This window comes from Alosa alosa, chromosome 17, assembly GCF_017589495.1.
Source record: "Alosa alosa isolate M-15738 ecotype Scorff River chromosome 17, AALO_Geno_1.1, whole genome shotgun sequence".
In the NCBI taxonomy this organism is placed as follows: domain Eukaryota; kingdom Metazoa; phylum Chordata; class Actinopteri; order Clupeiformes; family Clupeidae; genus Alosa; species Alosa alosa.
In genome coordinates this window covers 30,900,301-30,914,196 of record NC_063205.1, presented here as the reverse complement: position 1 = coordinate 30,914,196, position 13,896 = coordinate 30,900,301, and the positions used below count along the sequence as shown (strand labels likewise).

Sequence of the window (13,896 nt, the reverse complement as noted above, 5' to 3'; positions counted from 1 at the left end):
TGAAATATCCAATACCCAAAATACCAGCCTAGGCATGGTCAAGGTTGGCTAGGTTGGTCTGTCCCGTTGATGTGGACTAAACATTATAGCCAATCACTTTTCTTTGTGATTGGTTGTTTTTTCCTGTCAATATAATTAAGCACCGCCCACATCAGCTGAGCACGCACAAAGTTGATTCAACATGATGTCACCTTGTAGGCAAACACACACATACGGAGCAAATCTTATCTCATGAATGGTCAAAGTGGCGATGAAAGTAAGGCAAACATCGAAACTATCAATCTTTCCAGGTCAGAAGAATTTGGTTTAGGTCACGGATTACTAGAAGAAAGTGATCTTGGGCCCTATTTTGGCGATCAGAAATGGATGGTCAGAGTTTATAGACATTAAAGGTGTGGGCAGTCCACATTCACTAATTTAATGGCACGATTTTGTGATCAAACACCGGGCGCAAAAGGGTTGTACTTATGTTTCTTAAAATCAGTCATGGGTATGTTTTGGGTGTAACATCCTTTAAACCAATGAGAATGACATCGGTCTTTCCTTTAACAGCAAGCAGCGCAACTTCAAACAGCACGTCAGTATTTTGGTAGTCAGCGGTGCATTTGAAGGAATCTGCTTGCACGTGAGGCTGTATGTAAATTGCTGTAGGCTGTATGTGAGATTCCACTAAACCTTGCTTTACTAAAACCGGTTTGTGAGTATAGCCTACATGCATCTCCACCCACCTATTATTTGAACTCATAGGCAAAGTGAAACTAACTTCACCGTGGTCTCATGGTCAAAACAGTTCTACACGGTTAATTACTTTCACTATTGACTGACAAAGGGTTACCATCGAAAACATAGTCTGAAAAAAGCAACACTGTAATCCAATATTGTTTGAATGACTGAATAAAAATCCTAATGATATTTATCCTGCAGAGGAGTTGCTGCTTACATCTCTTCACAGTGCATCTTCAGCGCACATTATATGCGCCTTTCACTATAGACCAGGTTTTTCTTGGTCAGTGGCGTAATGCTTTTTAGAGGGTGTAAGATAGCGATTTTTGGATCATGTGCCAGACCACACGTTATGTTGTTAATTGTACAGCAAAAAGAATACATACTCAAATAGTGATTGCATAAACACTATCTGTCTCATCATGGCCAATCATGAAGTTATTCCACTGCACAGACCATCACGAGACAGTGTGGTAGAAATTTTGGATTACTAAACAAATCGTATTACATAGAGGTGATTAACAATACATTTTCATATATTATGTGTATGCTTTTCTATACATTCAATACTGTGCATCAACTTTGCTTTCTCTGTCATTTGCTCTCTCCATGTTCCGACTTTCCAATAAAGGTCATCTGACCTCTTTTGTCACGAGTTAAGGATATTCTACCTGAGGCAGTAATATTAAGAATATCCTGACAGGAAATAGACTATGGCAAGAAAATGCTGAAGGATGTATATGTATTGTATTGACCAATTATCTTACTAACTTGGAGGAGCCACATGACTTGTGTATGGTGTATGGATCACATGCTATGTCCAAGAAGTGTACATGTATTGTTGTATTTCTGCATATATAGGGATTTTTGGAAAAGAGCATTGTACTCATGTGATTTGTATTACTACAATGTAACGAACGTGTATAAGCTTGGGCCTTGCTCTAGAGAACTTTGAGTAGTGTTACTGGAACTTGTTGTTGCTAGTGACTTGCTCCCGGTATCGTAAATAAACCTGCAGTGATTTCTCACACCTGAGTGTGCCTGGAGATTTTTGACCACAACAGACAAACAGACCAACACATATTAGCCTATGTAGACTGACTGATATGTAGCCCATTTCTGAACGATTAACATACAAATTCAATAAGGTACAACTTTTTGAATGGCTCATATAGGGTCATTCCACGTCAATTCAACCAGGGACCACGCACTTAGGTCTCAAAATTCTGAAAAAATTACCAGGTGTACCTATGTTACCCAGGAGACACACTGTAAAATTACTCTTATGTAAGATCAATACTTTCCAAGATACAGCCAGTTTTACAGGGGGAGGGGGGTGTCAATTTTGTTCGGCCTCTTTTTTTTTGTCAAAGTTCACAAGCCCACAGCGCAAGAACTAAACCATGTAGGTGGCTCAAATTTTGCATTCTGGTACATAAATAGGAATAGTATGTAGCAAAATTGTCACGTTTGGTCTGGATAATCCTGCATGGTCATAGCTGTCCCTCAAAGTTGATCAAAATTTTATTGGAGTTTTTGGCTGGGCTATTTATCCCAATCCGTGAATTAGTGAAACACACACAGCGATCACACAGTGAGGTGAAGCACAAACTAATCCCGGCGCAGTGAGCTGCCTGCAACAACAGCGGTGCTCAGGGAGCAGTGAGGGGTTAGGTGCCTTGCTCAAGGACACTTCAGCCGTGCCTACTGGTCGGGGTTCAAACCGGCAACCCTCCGGTTCCGAAGCACTAACCAGTAGGCCACGACTGCCCAAACATAACTGAATTGTGGAAAACTAATAGGGTCTGAACTTTCCAATTGCACTTTAATCTTTCCATTTTATAGGGATATTTCCTAGTGTCTGGAAATTGGCTCATGTGACTCCTTACACAAAGGGAGGTGATTACTGTCCAATCTCCAAATTAACCTGTTTATCAATCATTTTTGGATCATTGGTTAATAACCAACTCAAGGGTCCAGTTATCATCACAATATCTATATTAATGATATTGTCTCTTCTTTGCATGGTTGTCAAGTCCAAATGTATTTCTAAATGTATTGCTGACTCTATTCAATTTGCCATTGAGAATCTGCAACTTTATCTGCAAAGTTCTTTATGAAGCTCTCATTTGTCTCGAGTGGTGAATGTTAAGAAAACTCCCCTTCCTGTTAGGATGGACCCCATCAGGGTAGGAATTTCACAATGCCATGGCCGTCTTAGCCCCTTGCATGGGCCGTGAGGCCCCTTTGAAAATCAGAGGTTTACAGGCCACGGTGGCCTTGGTGCCCCCTTCTTTCAATATTCTGCTTTGCGTCCTACTAATAGCTATTTTTATTTAGCCTGTGGCCTGTCAAAATAATCTTAGCATTTACAGCGCAAATTAATTTAGTCTTTTACGCAGTGGAGAAAGTGACAGCGCAAGAAAGAAAGTGCATCCAAATTCACCCATTCTCAGTTGAACTACTCGCAAAGTAGAATATTCATCACACAGACATCACAAGTATCACATGAAAGAGCTTTTTCTCAGCTTTTAAACGATGTTAGCCGATAATTGCTGTGTTGAACGGTTCGCGAGAAAAGTAAATAATATAATTCAATTTAATCATACATTCTACTGAAAGTTTTGCGTCCCATAATCTCCCTACCCATTCATCTCAGTGGAATACTTTACGAACCCTTCTTTTAACACATGACAAACCATATATCCGAATAAACAGGAGACCTTACCGAACACAAAGGTGTAAAGCAGTCCCCTGTACAGTTAGCCGTTCCAGAGTAATCTAGTTTTGAATTTGCAGTAAAGTTCGACATACATGGATGTCTCCAAATTTGGGCTTTAAGTTTTACAATGTGTTTACATTGTTCCACATGATTTCATAACGGGCCAAATACAAAATAAAATGTTACAAATATCGCCCAGATATTGGTAAATCAGAGGACAGCTGACTAAGAGTTTGTGAAAGTAGCCTTAATGATCACAAAATGCTAAGCATGCATCTAGGCTATTTGAGTTTCTTAAAGCTGAGCTATGCTTAAATTGTTCAATACATGATTTCATAACAGGCCAAATATAAAATAAATGTTATAGGATATATAGCATAGATATCTGTAAATATTAGATGATCAGATGATTTACAGTTCTATGTAATATGTCATGTTTCATGTTTTTGTAATGTTTCATACAGTGATGCAGGTCTACTGCAGTGAATAGGCTAAATACAACTTTGATCATTTTTATAGCCTACTACTGTATAGTTAACTTTGGCCTTGGTGCCCCGACATGTGGCCTTTGTGCCCCCCACCGAATGGTGAAATTCCAAGCCTGGACCCCATCCAATTTAAACATATTAAATTTAGACCAAAAGATGTCAAAATGGTTTATGTAGCCTAGCCTTGGCTAGTTGCAGTACAAACATTTCAAAGCCACGAAAGTGCTCATTGCCATGTCTCAGTGTTGGAATGGGGCCAGACAAAATTCATGTTTTGCCTAGATTCTCAAGTACCGTAATTTCACAACTATTAGCCGCGGCTTATACATTGATTTTGCAAATTTTCTTCAGCCATGAGGTTAATACAAGGGAGCAGTCAATATGGTATTAATATGGTTTTGTTTCTTTTAACTTGCATAAAATACTGTCCTGTGGCTTATACACAATGCGGCTAATACACAGGAAATTACTGTATAGTTCTCTTTCTATTCTGGTTACAGCCAGTTTACACTCCAGGACACAGTGGTGTATGAAATCTTCCTGAAAGCCCTCATTCCTCAGAACAATGAATTAACACATTTCAGAAGAATTTTTTTTGTGAGTGGGATTGTCACTTGCCTGGACTGGACTGCATTTGGTCTTTAATCAGGCTAGGTGTGTGATGCCCTCTTTTCTGGTCAAATTCTTCTGAAAGAAGATGGTAGCAACACCCCACACTGCAAATGGCACGTAGCTCCCGTTTGCTTGCAAACATGTGCAGTGTGCTTGAAGCCAAGTCTCCACATGTGTGTAGCCCAACCATGACCGCATCCTACATTATAAAAACAAAAGTGATTAGTACATAGTAGTTGACATAAGAGGTTAAATTTAGATTTGTTATGTGGTAAGGCTTGGATGGGGGGGTTATATTCTTACTATTATAGGCAATCTTCATGAGCCGGAGGCCCACTATTGAGCCAGGGCAATATTCAAGCCTACAGGTGATAATGGCCGAGCTTCAAGCACCGAGACTCATTGACCAAGTGGGTAAGTGAATGTTCGGAAAGCGTACCACCTATGGGAGGCTTTGAGGCTAATAAGGGCCCACCTTAGTGTTAGCATTCCATTGATCCCCGTTCATTTTGCAGTCACTTTAACAGTGAATATCTTTTTTTATCTGAAACATTTTAAGCCTTTATATGACACTGGCGTCATAACCTTGTATCTCACTTTATGGCTCCTAGCATTCAGGAGGCTGAAAGTTGTGGGTTAAATTCCTGGCTTCCTCCGTTGTGCCCTTGAGCAAAGCACTTAACCCCGGGCTCCGGGGACAATGTAATCCCTTGTAATATAGTTTACATATGTAAGTCACTTTGGACAACAGTGTCTGCTAAATGAATTAATGTAAATGTAATGCTTGAGCTAACAAAAAAAGGTAAACATTGAATGTGGTGTACTTTACGAGATTAGGTCTTGCTTCTCTCTAGAAAACAGAATGACCATTGTTCAAGCAACTATGTTAGACTATGGTGAAATTGTGTATATGCAAACAGCCCCTTACACACTGAAATCACTTGATGCAGTTTACCACAGTTCACTATGTTTTATAACTGGGGATGGGTTTAGAACACACTACTATAAACTACACCAAAATGTAGGATCGTCTTCCCTCTATGACAGGAGGGAAAAACACTGCCTCCTTTTTGTTTATAAGGCATTACTGGGAAAGTTATCTTTTATTAGGGCTGTCAGCATCATTAAAGTGTTATGCTTGCCGCCAAGATTTTTAATTTTACACCGTCACTTGTTCTGCTATCAACAATTATCTTTGGTTGCTACTATTTTGACCCTTTGATGCACCGTTTCTTGTCCTCAAACTGCTACAGAAACTTCCTAGTATGTTTCTGCCTGCCTTCCTCCTGTAGCCTAGTCATGAAGATAATAAACACCAATGCAGTTCTGAACTCCCGATCGGCTGAATCGGCGTTTTACTTAAAACAAACAAAAACAAAAAAATTAAATTATCATCGAAACACCTCAAGTTTAAGCTATATTCTACGACATTAGTTGGCAACAGATGGCTAAAGCTGGCCCGCCACCGAAATGATTTGGCCCAGCCAAATTATTCTGGCAGTCAGATTTTTAAAATCTTTTATTTTACCATATTGATTTACAAATAGCCTATTCACCAATCAGGCAGGTGCTTAAACAAATATGGGAAAGAACACCAGAATGCACTAGGATCCTGCTTGCCAAGATCAAGATACACGGCTAAGAATTGCTTTACATTGTTAATATGGACTTCTGGAAAGTTCTGAAATGCAAAATCATCAATCAATCATGTGATAAAATATTAAATTAATCACAATTAACTATAGAACTTCAGCTATTAATTGTGATTAAGAAAAAAATATTGTTTGACAGCCTAAATAGAATTTTGCGTCTAATAGATAGAAAAAATTGCAAGAAGTCCAATCATTTTTAGAGCATGAGTATACTGGGTGTTTGGGCATTGAGATTATAGAATTGTGAAAAAACTGTAAAAGAATTGAAATTGCAGTATGGACCGATATACTGGATGTAAGTACCAGTAATGACTAAGCTCTCTACTTGGCTTGGTAGATCTCGGGACACTGTCAACTTTAAAAGTAGATCTTAGGTCAAACATGGTTGGGCACCCCTGCCCTAGACTAGGGATGTTAACCGATGACCGTTTGACCGATGGTTGACCGTATCAACGTTAACAGATCAAAGTTGTCTATAGTCGGTAATAAAAAAAAATCTCTAAATTAGGCTATTATAGACAGTGGACTTAACGCTACTACAGTTAGCCATCTCATTCCAAGACCTTTTTGTGTGAAGTGTATCCCTCACACTCATAACTCGCCTGTTTGTATTTAATAAACCAATAAAAACATTTGGCTCGAGGTCACAGCGTTTGGGTTCGCGCACTCACAAGGTTTGCGAAAAGTAAAGGCTACAGGCTAAAACACTCAAGGTTAGAGCCTTGACACTTGTCTTTTTGAAAAAAAAAAATAATAATATTAATAATACAAGAGAGTTGTTCTGTCCATTATGAGAAGGTACACAGTGAGTTAGACCTGCCTTGGCCGGTGCGACTTTTACGCATTCTAAAGGTGCCTGTTTTATCCATTGGTTTTATCGTGTTGCAGTCTATTAGGCAACATTCCCACATGGGCTTAGTTTTAAAAATACATTACATCTACATTTCAGGAAGGATCATCAATGGTAACAGATAAGGTGATGATCATCATCTTTCTTTATTGTTAGCGCTACCTCAAACTAAAGCGCCGTCTCTTCGGAGCTGTCATTTTCTTAAATGATCCCTGGCAAAATGAGCTCTAACTCTAGACAAACGCCTTTATTTTCAACGTGATCACCTTGTACCCAAACCATTGCGAAATTGCAGGCGCAGCTCGAAATGGCTGTTATTTCAAATAGCATAGCATATTTTAAACTAATCGGTTAACTGGTTTCAACCGGCTAATGTGGTCGGTGAAGAAAATGTTTTGTTTTCACCATCCCTACCCTAGACTAACATAAAAATATAAAAAGGTATGGTAAACACTATTTCAGTCCAGAAGTACCATCGAAAGGTGAGGGTTGAGGGATTATGCTAAGTTAATTGGTTTTCCGATCCATTAAGTAGAACCAACGTTATTGCCATTTTAAAAACATGTAATTTTTTACCGCGACCGGAATGTGTCAAAGATGTTTGCGGAAATATAATAGCGGGGGAAAACTCACAAAACATTGTTTTATCAAAATTTTTTGACCATCAAACCAACCAGGAAGCAAACTGACATGACCAGGGGATGTTTCTATGGAACTCTACGTATTTGTGTTCTTTGCCAATCATTTGGGGCGTGCCACGACGAAATGAGTCCTGTGTAGTGGAAATCCATTTCGAGATATAGTGATTTGAATACAAAGAGGGTTGGAAAATGACTTAATTATGTATTTTCTAATTTCACCACGAACACATTCCTTAACCTCATATCTATCACTCATTGACATATCTTACTGTAAAACAACCTAGGAATATTTTTTGGAGGCCAAATGTGTAGGCTGCCGATTAAAGTTTGGATACAAAAATTGACGATTTTCTTCCTCGTTCAGATGCTTCCTGTGTGAGAACAGGAAAGTTTCCATTATCTTTGGTCTTTGTGTTTTGGCTTTTGGCCGTTGGCCTCTTCAAGAAGGAGGAGAAACAGCAACCTAGCCTAAATATACTGTTGTTGCTGACCAGATTCCTCACAGAGATTGCACCTGATTGGTCCGATTCAATATGTTTTGCAGTTGGCGGCCTATTTAAAAACAAAAACATTAGGCTATGCATTAACCATTAGGCTATTGTTGTCCTCGTCGTCTGCAGAAGTTGATTGAACATTGTAGGCTACCTCACAAGTTATAGTTAACTACGAATGCCTCACGAGTTTTACCGCCTGCATGAATGGAGCATTTAGAAGGTGTGCTGTGTAGTTCGGATCTATTCGGATTCTGAAGCAATTAAATCTTTGGCTACGGATTTCTTTGGAGAACGGACAACAGAGATTGACAGCGACAGCAATGGGTCTATTTTAATTCCAAAGGTATAGGGTACTCTATCAGGATACATAGTCTTGTGGTGAATGGTTGAGAGAAAATATACATAATATGCTCATTTACACTTCACAGACTTTAATCCAATTTCAGACTTTAATCCAACTATAATCCAATTTAGTAGTTTTTAATTAATAGTTTAAAAAGTATAAAAGTTACAAAGTTGAAAATAACATAGCTGAAGTCACATAAGTAAGACCTACGCAACGCAGTTTGAATGAAGTTTCTACGTTAAACAGTTTAAGCTGTATTAAACGCACAAAAAGCGTTAGAAGAAGTATTTTAAGAATAAAATGCCTAGGAAGAACAGTACAGTGCATTTTCATGCACTGTAATAATAGGAAAAGATAGAAACACAATGGGTGCCTTCGCAGCTTCGCTGCTTGGCCCCCAAAAAGAAATATTTTGATGTTTTTTGTGTATATAATAGTTGGTTAAAATTAAATGACAATACTTAATAGTTGGTTAAAATGACAATACTTAATCATATTGTCTAGGTTGTGCTGAAAAAAGGATATAAGAGTCAGTATTGCACTTTCCTGAGACCTCTATAAAGTCATTAAAACATAGTAATGCAAAATACCTGCAAAAAAAAGCAAGGAAAGGCCTATTTCTACAAAATGAAGTTCATAATTCTGTTGGTCCCAGGTCATTTCAGTTAATATTAGCTGATTTCTAAGCAACCTAAAGAAAGCATTTACCTTTTAACTCTTCACAGACATTTTTTTTGTCCATTGCAGAATTGAAAGTTGGTAAAATAGTGCAACTCTCTCTCTCTTTAATGGCTCAATAATGTTCATAATGTCTCGGATAAAGTCTGAAATTAAATCCTTTACCTTCAGTTCAGGGATGACCTCTCGGAGTTCTGTTTCTGCAGTGACATAGGAGGTAAGTGGTAAGAACAGGCTGCTGCTGCTTTCTCTATTACATGACTTTTTCTCCAGATTCTCCTTCATCCTCCTTTCCCTTTCCTCCTTGCTCAGCTGACTGGGAGGGACCCGGGCAGAGATAGGTTCCACAGCATTCAAAGACAGGGCGCTAAGAAAAGGATCAGTCATGCCTTCTTCTCCAACTGCACATTCCACAGGTTCTCCAAGCTGATTGCTGACATCCACAGGCACCTCTGCAACAGCACTCAACTGAGTGTCTTGCAACTGTGTAGAATTCTTTTCAGTTGCAACACATTCTCCCATACCACTCTCCCTATGCTCTTTTTTCTTTCCAGTTCCTGGTAACCGTTCAATCTCCTTGGCATCTTTCTTGAGTTTCTGAATTACTCTTGAGTATCTCTTCAGTTTACGACTCCTCTCCTGTGCTCCATGTGTATTGGTGCTGGAAGAGTCAATGCCAAACACTTGCAACTCATACAGCATGGAGAGATGTGTGCTTAAATAACCCTTTCCAGATCCCACATCTATGACCTGAAAAAGATAGAAAGAGAGAGAGAGAGAGAGAGAGAGAAGAGAGATAGATAGATAGAGAGAGAGAGAGAGAGAGGTAAAAGCAGTGAATGGGACATCACTAGGCTTAGGCCCAGTGAGAACCAGAAGTAATGTTAAAAAACAGGGGCAATTGCACAAAACACTTGAAGTTAAGAATTTCCTCAAAATAAAAAAAGGTTCCACAAAACACCCTTAATTCTTCTCGTGAAAAGTTTCCTTAAATATTCACTTAGATATTTCAGGTCTCCCTGTCTTAGAATAATACTTAAAGGAATAGTTCTATTTTGGGATGATGACGAGTGTAAACTTTTGTTGGGGACTAAAATAAATGTTAAAGCAGTGTTTCCTCTACGTTGATTTAAGGATGGCAGCCCACCACGGCAAAATTAATGCCGCCATGGTATCAGAATTAGGGCAGACGCACAATGTAGTTACGTTTGCCTTTTAAATAATCCTGCCGATGTATATCCTCTCCTGCTGGCTGCCGCTCAATTTAACAATAAGTAAAACTAGAATGTGTAGAAAAATCAGAGATTATTATGGCCCGTCCAGTTTCACTTCACATTACATATTTTGTTGATGTAGCCTATTTAAAACATTAACTTTCTTCCGCAGTGTTTCCTCTTCATTTTGTAGTGGTGGCCACTGCTTCAGAATTAGGACAGAAGCACAATATTGTCTGGGTGCATGGTAGGCTATAAATGTCCTCCACTGGCTGCAGAGAATTGTAGTTTAACAATAAACAGCAATGCCAATCCGAGGTACCTGTTTAGTGTTATTTCATAAACATATTGTTTTTATAGACATTAGTGGGATGCACATTAGCCAGCGGCAAGCGGCAGGTTTCCTATTGTTCTCTATGGTTCGGCAGCGGAACAGTGGCAACGCTGGCGTAACGCTAGCGTTGAGCAAGCTGAGCATTGAACTTGGTTCAACTTTCAAAGCGCAACGTGAGCGTATTCAATTGTCAGTTAAGGCAAACGGTTTGTGTTACCATAAGAGCGAGATAGAACTTATTATGGTCTGAGCGTTGCGTTATGCTTTATGTGATCCCCGACTTAAAAGCTTCCATGTACTACGCATGTTTGTCAACATTGAAAAACTACGGGTAGCCTATAATTTTCGCACAACTTGGTTGAATGGTGTAGCACAGGCTAAGAAAAATCCATTAATATCTGGACCTGATCCTATTCAAAGGGAACTTCAAAGTATTTCCTATATCGTACCTCGCAGCAACAGCGAAAATGAGAGTGGATGTCTCACCGAGGAGACTCTGCTGTTACATTAGATGCGCACCCATTCGCGATTCGAAATGAAGTAACGAAGATAAATGAGATTAATATAATATAAAGCAATTTTGCTATGTGGGGACGGCACACAACTTGAGCAAAAACATTGTATGCATTTGTGGTGATAGTCCGCGATTCACATTAACTAGGCCAGGGTTTCCTGCAGAAAATTGGTTAGTCAAGGTGGGGTTTGACGGGGGGTGGGGGGGTTATATTTCAAATTATTACACGGCTCTTTATAGGCTAATGCTGAAGAATGCTCCATTCACTTGAATGGGCCTTCTCAACATTCGGCAGTCTGCTATTTCTCAATAACAGACTGTTGCTAAGTATAACAGACCGCTGTCAAGGAAAATGGGCTTTGTGCTTCTAAGTCAATTCTTTCATATCACTACGCGAAGATTGAAACTTCATTCAAAAGGGAAAACAGACGGTTGATCAGCTGTGTTCTAAAGAATGTTTGATTCAAGTTCAGCGTGTGTTGTTGCTAACTACAGTAGGCTATTTGTTTCTCAGCAAATGCCACGATGAACGGTAACAAATAGGCTAGGCTATGTAGGCTAAAGTCATATTGTGGGGAGTTTATTATTTCGTTTTGGCAAGTAGCCGTGTAATAAGTGGGATAATGTATAGAACGCCGGTCATTATTGGGAAAATAAGTCCCTTCAGGGCGGAACAAGACCCCTCCGCTGCGCGTTGGGGTCCGGTTTATTTTCCCAATAATGACCGGCGTTCTATAGATTATCCCTTAAATAACAGTTGCAATGTATAATGTGCAATTTTAATTTATAATAGGCCTATACAACACTATACAAATATTTACAAATAAATGTGTTTAAAAAGTGCTAAACAACATAACAACTGAAACAATGAATTTCTTGAATTTCCCCTGGGGATCAATAAAGTATCTATCTATCTAACAACAACAGTGAATTAATGTGTGCAAATTAACAAACACTAGGCTATACAAACTATACAACACTGAAGTGCAAAAGAAAGTGCAACACAACAAGGGCCCTAATTGCACTCTTTTACAAGTGCGGACCATTTATTCTTATTTTCATGCAGGCTGTCAGACTGTTGCCCTGCAGACTGTTCCGCAAGTCTGTCTTGATCTAGCCTATACACGGAAAGTGAATGAAGTTGAGAGTAGCCTATTAGATTTACAATTTTGATTAGAATGTTTGGCGAACGATGATAGATAGTGCGATGACATTCAACCACCAGATGCTGCTGTTTAGACGCATCACACGATTCGGAGGCATATCCTACCCGTAAATCCTCAAATTATGGCCTGGATGATAATTGCCAGTAGGCCTAGTCCACGAGCACTAAAAGACATTGTTTCGATTTAACTCAATGAAATTAAAGAGCTCTTCTTAATATTTGATATTGTTGGTTGGTTTAATACTGTTGCCAATGAAAAGTCGTTGTCCTAACACATCTCAACACATCGCTCTCAAGCTGACATCGCTTGTCATTCTTTTCTACAGTAAGCTTTACAAGCCACTACATTTAAACACTATTGTTGCCGCGAGGCATTCCAGCCTACGAATTTAATAAAATAAAAAAGTAGGCTAAATCATGCATAATTAAAAAAATATATAACTCAATTTAGGCTATAGGCGTACTTGGCTATACGTAGTAAAGTTTCCATTACAGCACAGCGCAGCACACGTTCAATGACTGAATTAAGTGACTGCCTGGCTCCAAACACAGCGGGTGGACACTCTTTCAACTATAAAACCTAATAGTGATCCATCAAATACCCCCCAGAGTTCAGTGTCTATCAGTTCCAACATTTAGCAATATAATCAAACAGTAAATTAAATCCCAAACCAAACCGAAAATCATATGCTTTTGATAACCTACCGCTGGTATGCCGCTCCAAACAAAATGCATGCCTCACAATAAAACGTAGAAATAAAGACCTGTCTCGATTAAGGCTTTGTGCAGCCTAAGTAAATAATAGAACCCGGTCATAATTTGAGCATTTACGGCATTTAAAAATTGTAAAAACTTCCAATTCATAGCACGTTTTATTATTATTTTGTATGCGTTCTGAAGAGGGAGACTGGTGTTGGTCACAGTTTGAAATGAAAGGGAGAAAACAGTAGCCTAGCCTAGAGTAACACGGCGGACATCGCTCATATAGGCATACACTATATATATATATATATATATTAAGGCAGCAGGCGTGCGTTGTTAAGTGCGTTGTTAAGGTGACACCCCCCAACCCCTGTGTTATTATTATTAGGCTATATGTTCAAATTAAGCTATAGGCTATAGATCCTATGTGTCTAAGCCATAGTAAAAAAAAGCCTAATTAGTCAAAGAACCATTGTATTGTGTGTAAATATAGAGGTTAGGAAAGTTATTGTTTTTTGTTAATGAAATGGCAGTTTTTTGGTATTGTAGCCTTATATGTACTGTAACCTTCTGATAATGTTTAAATTATGTTAATCAGAGGGCTATTGAGCTAGACCGTTGTCTGCATTAGCAACACAATGGCTTATTTGTAGCAGCGGGCACTGAGAAATGTCAAAATAAATCACTATTTTCAAACCACTGCCTAGGCTCAAAATATCCTTACACTTTGAGGGCTATATCTTGCACTTTAACGCAATTGA

General features: G+C 38.9%; 1 protein-coding gene across 1 annotated transcript in view; it reads right to left on the bottom strand.

Moving 5' to 3' along the window:
- Window positions 1-13,896, bottom strand: part of mettl25 (methyltransferase like 25) — a 44,904-nt gene that overhangs the window by 14,200 nt on the left and 16,808 nt on the right. Inside the window, exons 4-5 of the mRNA XM_048268440.1 lie at window positions 9,372-9,956; window positions 4,552-4,744 (exon numbers count right to left, since the gene is read on the bottom strand). Of these exons, the coding sequence (XP_048124397.1) occupies window positions 4,552-4,744; window positions 9,372-9,956 (778 nt within the window). The remainder of the gene's footprint in view (window positions 1-4,551; window positions 4,745-9,371; window positions 9,957-13,896) is intronic.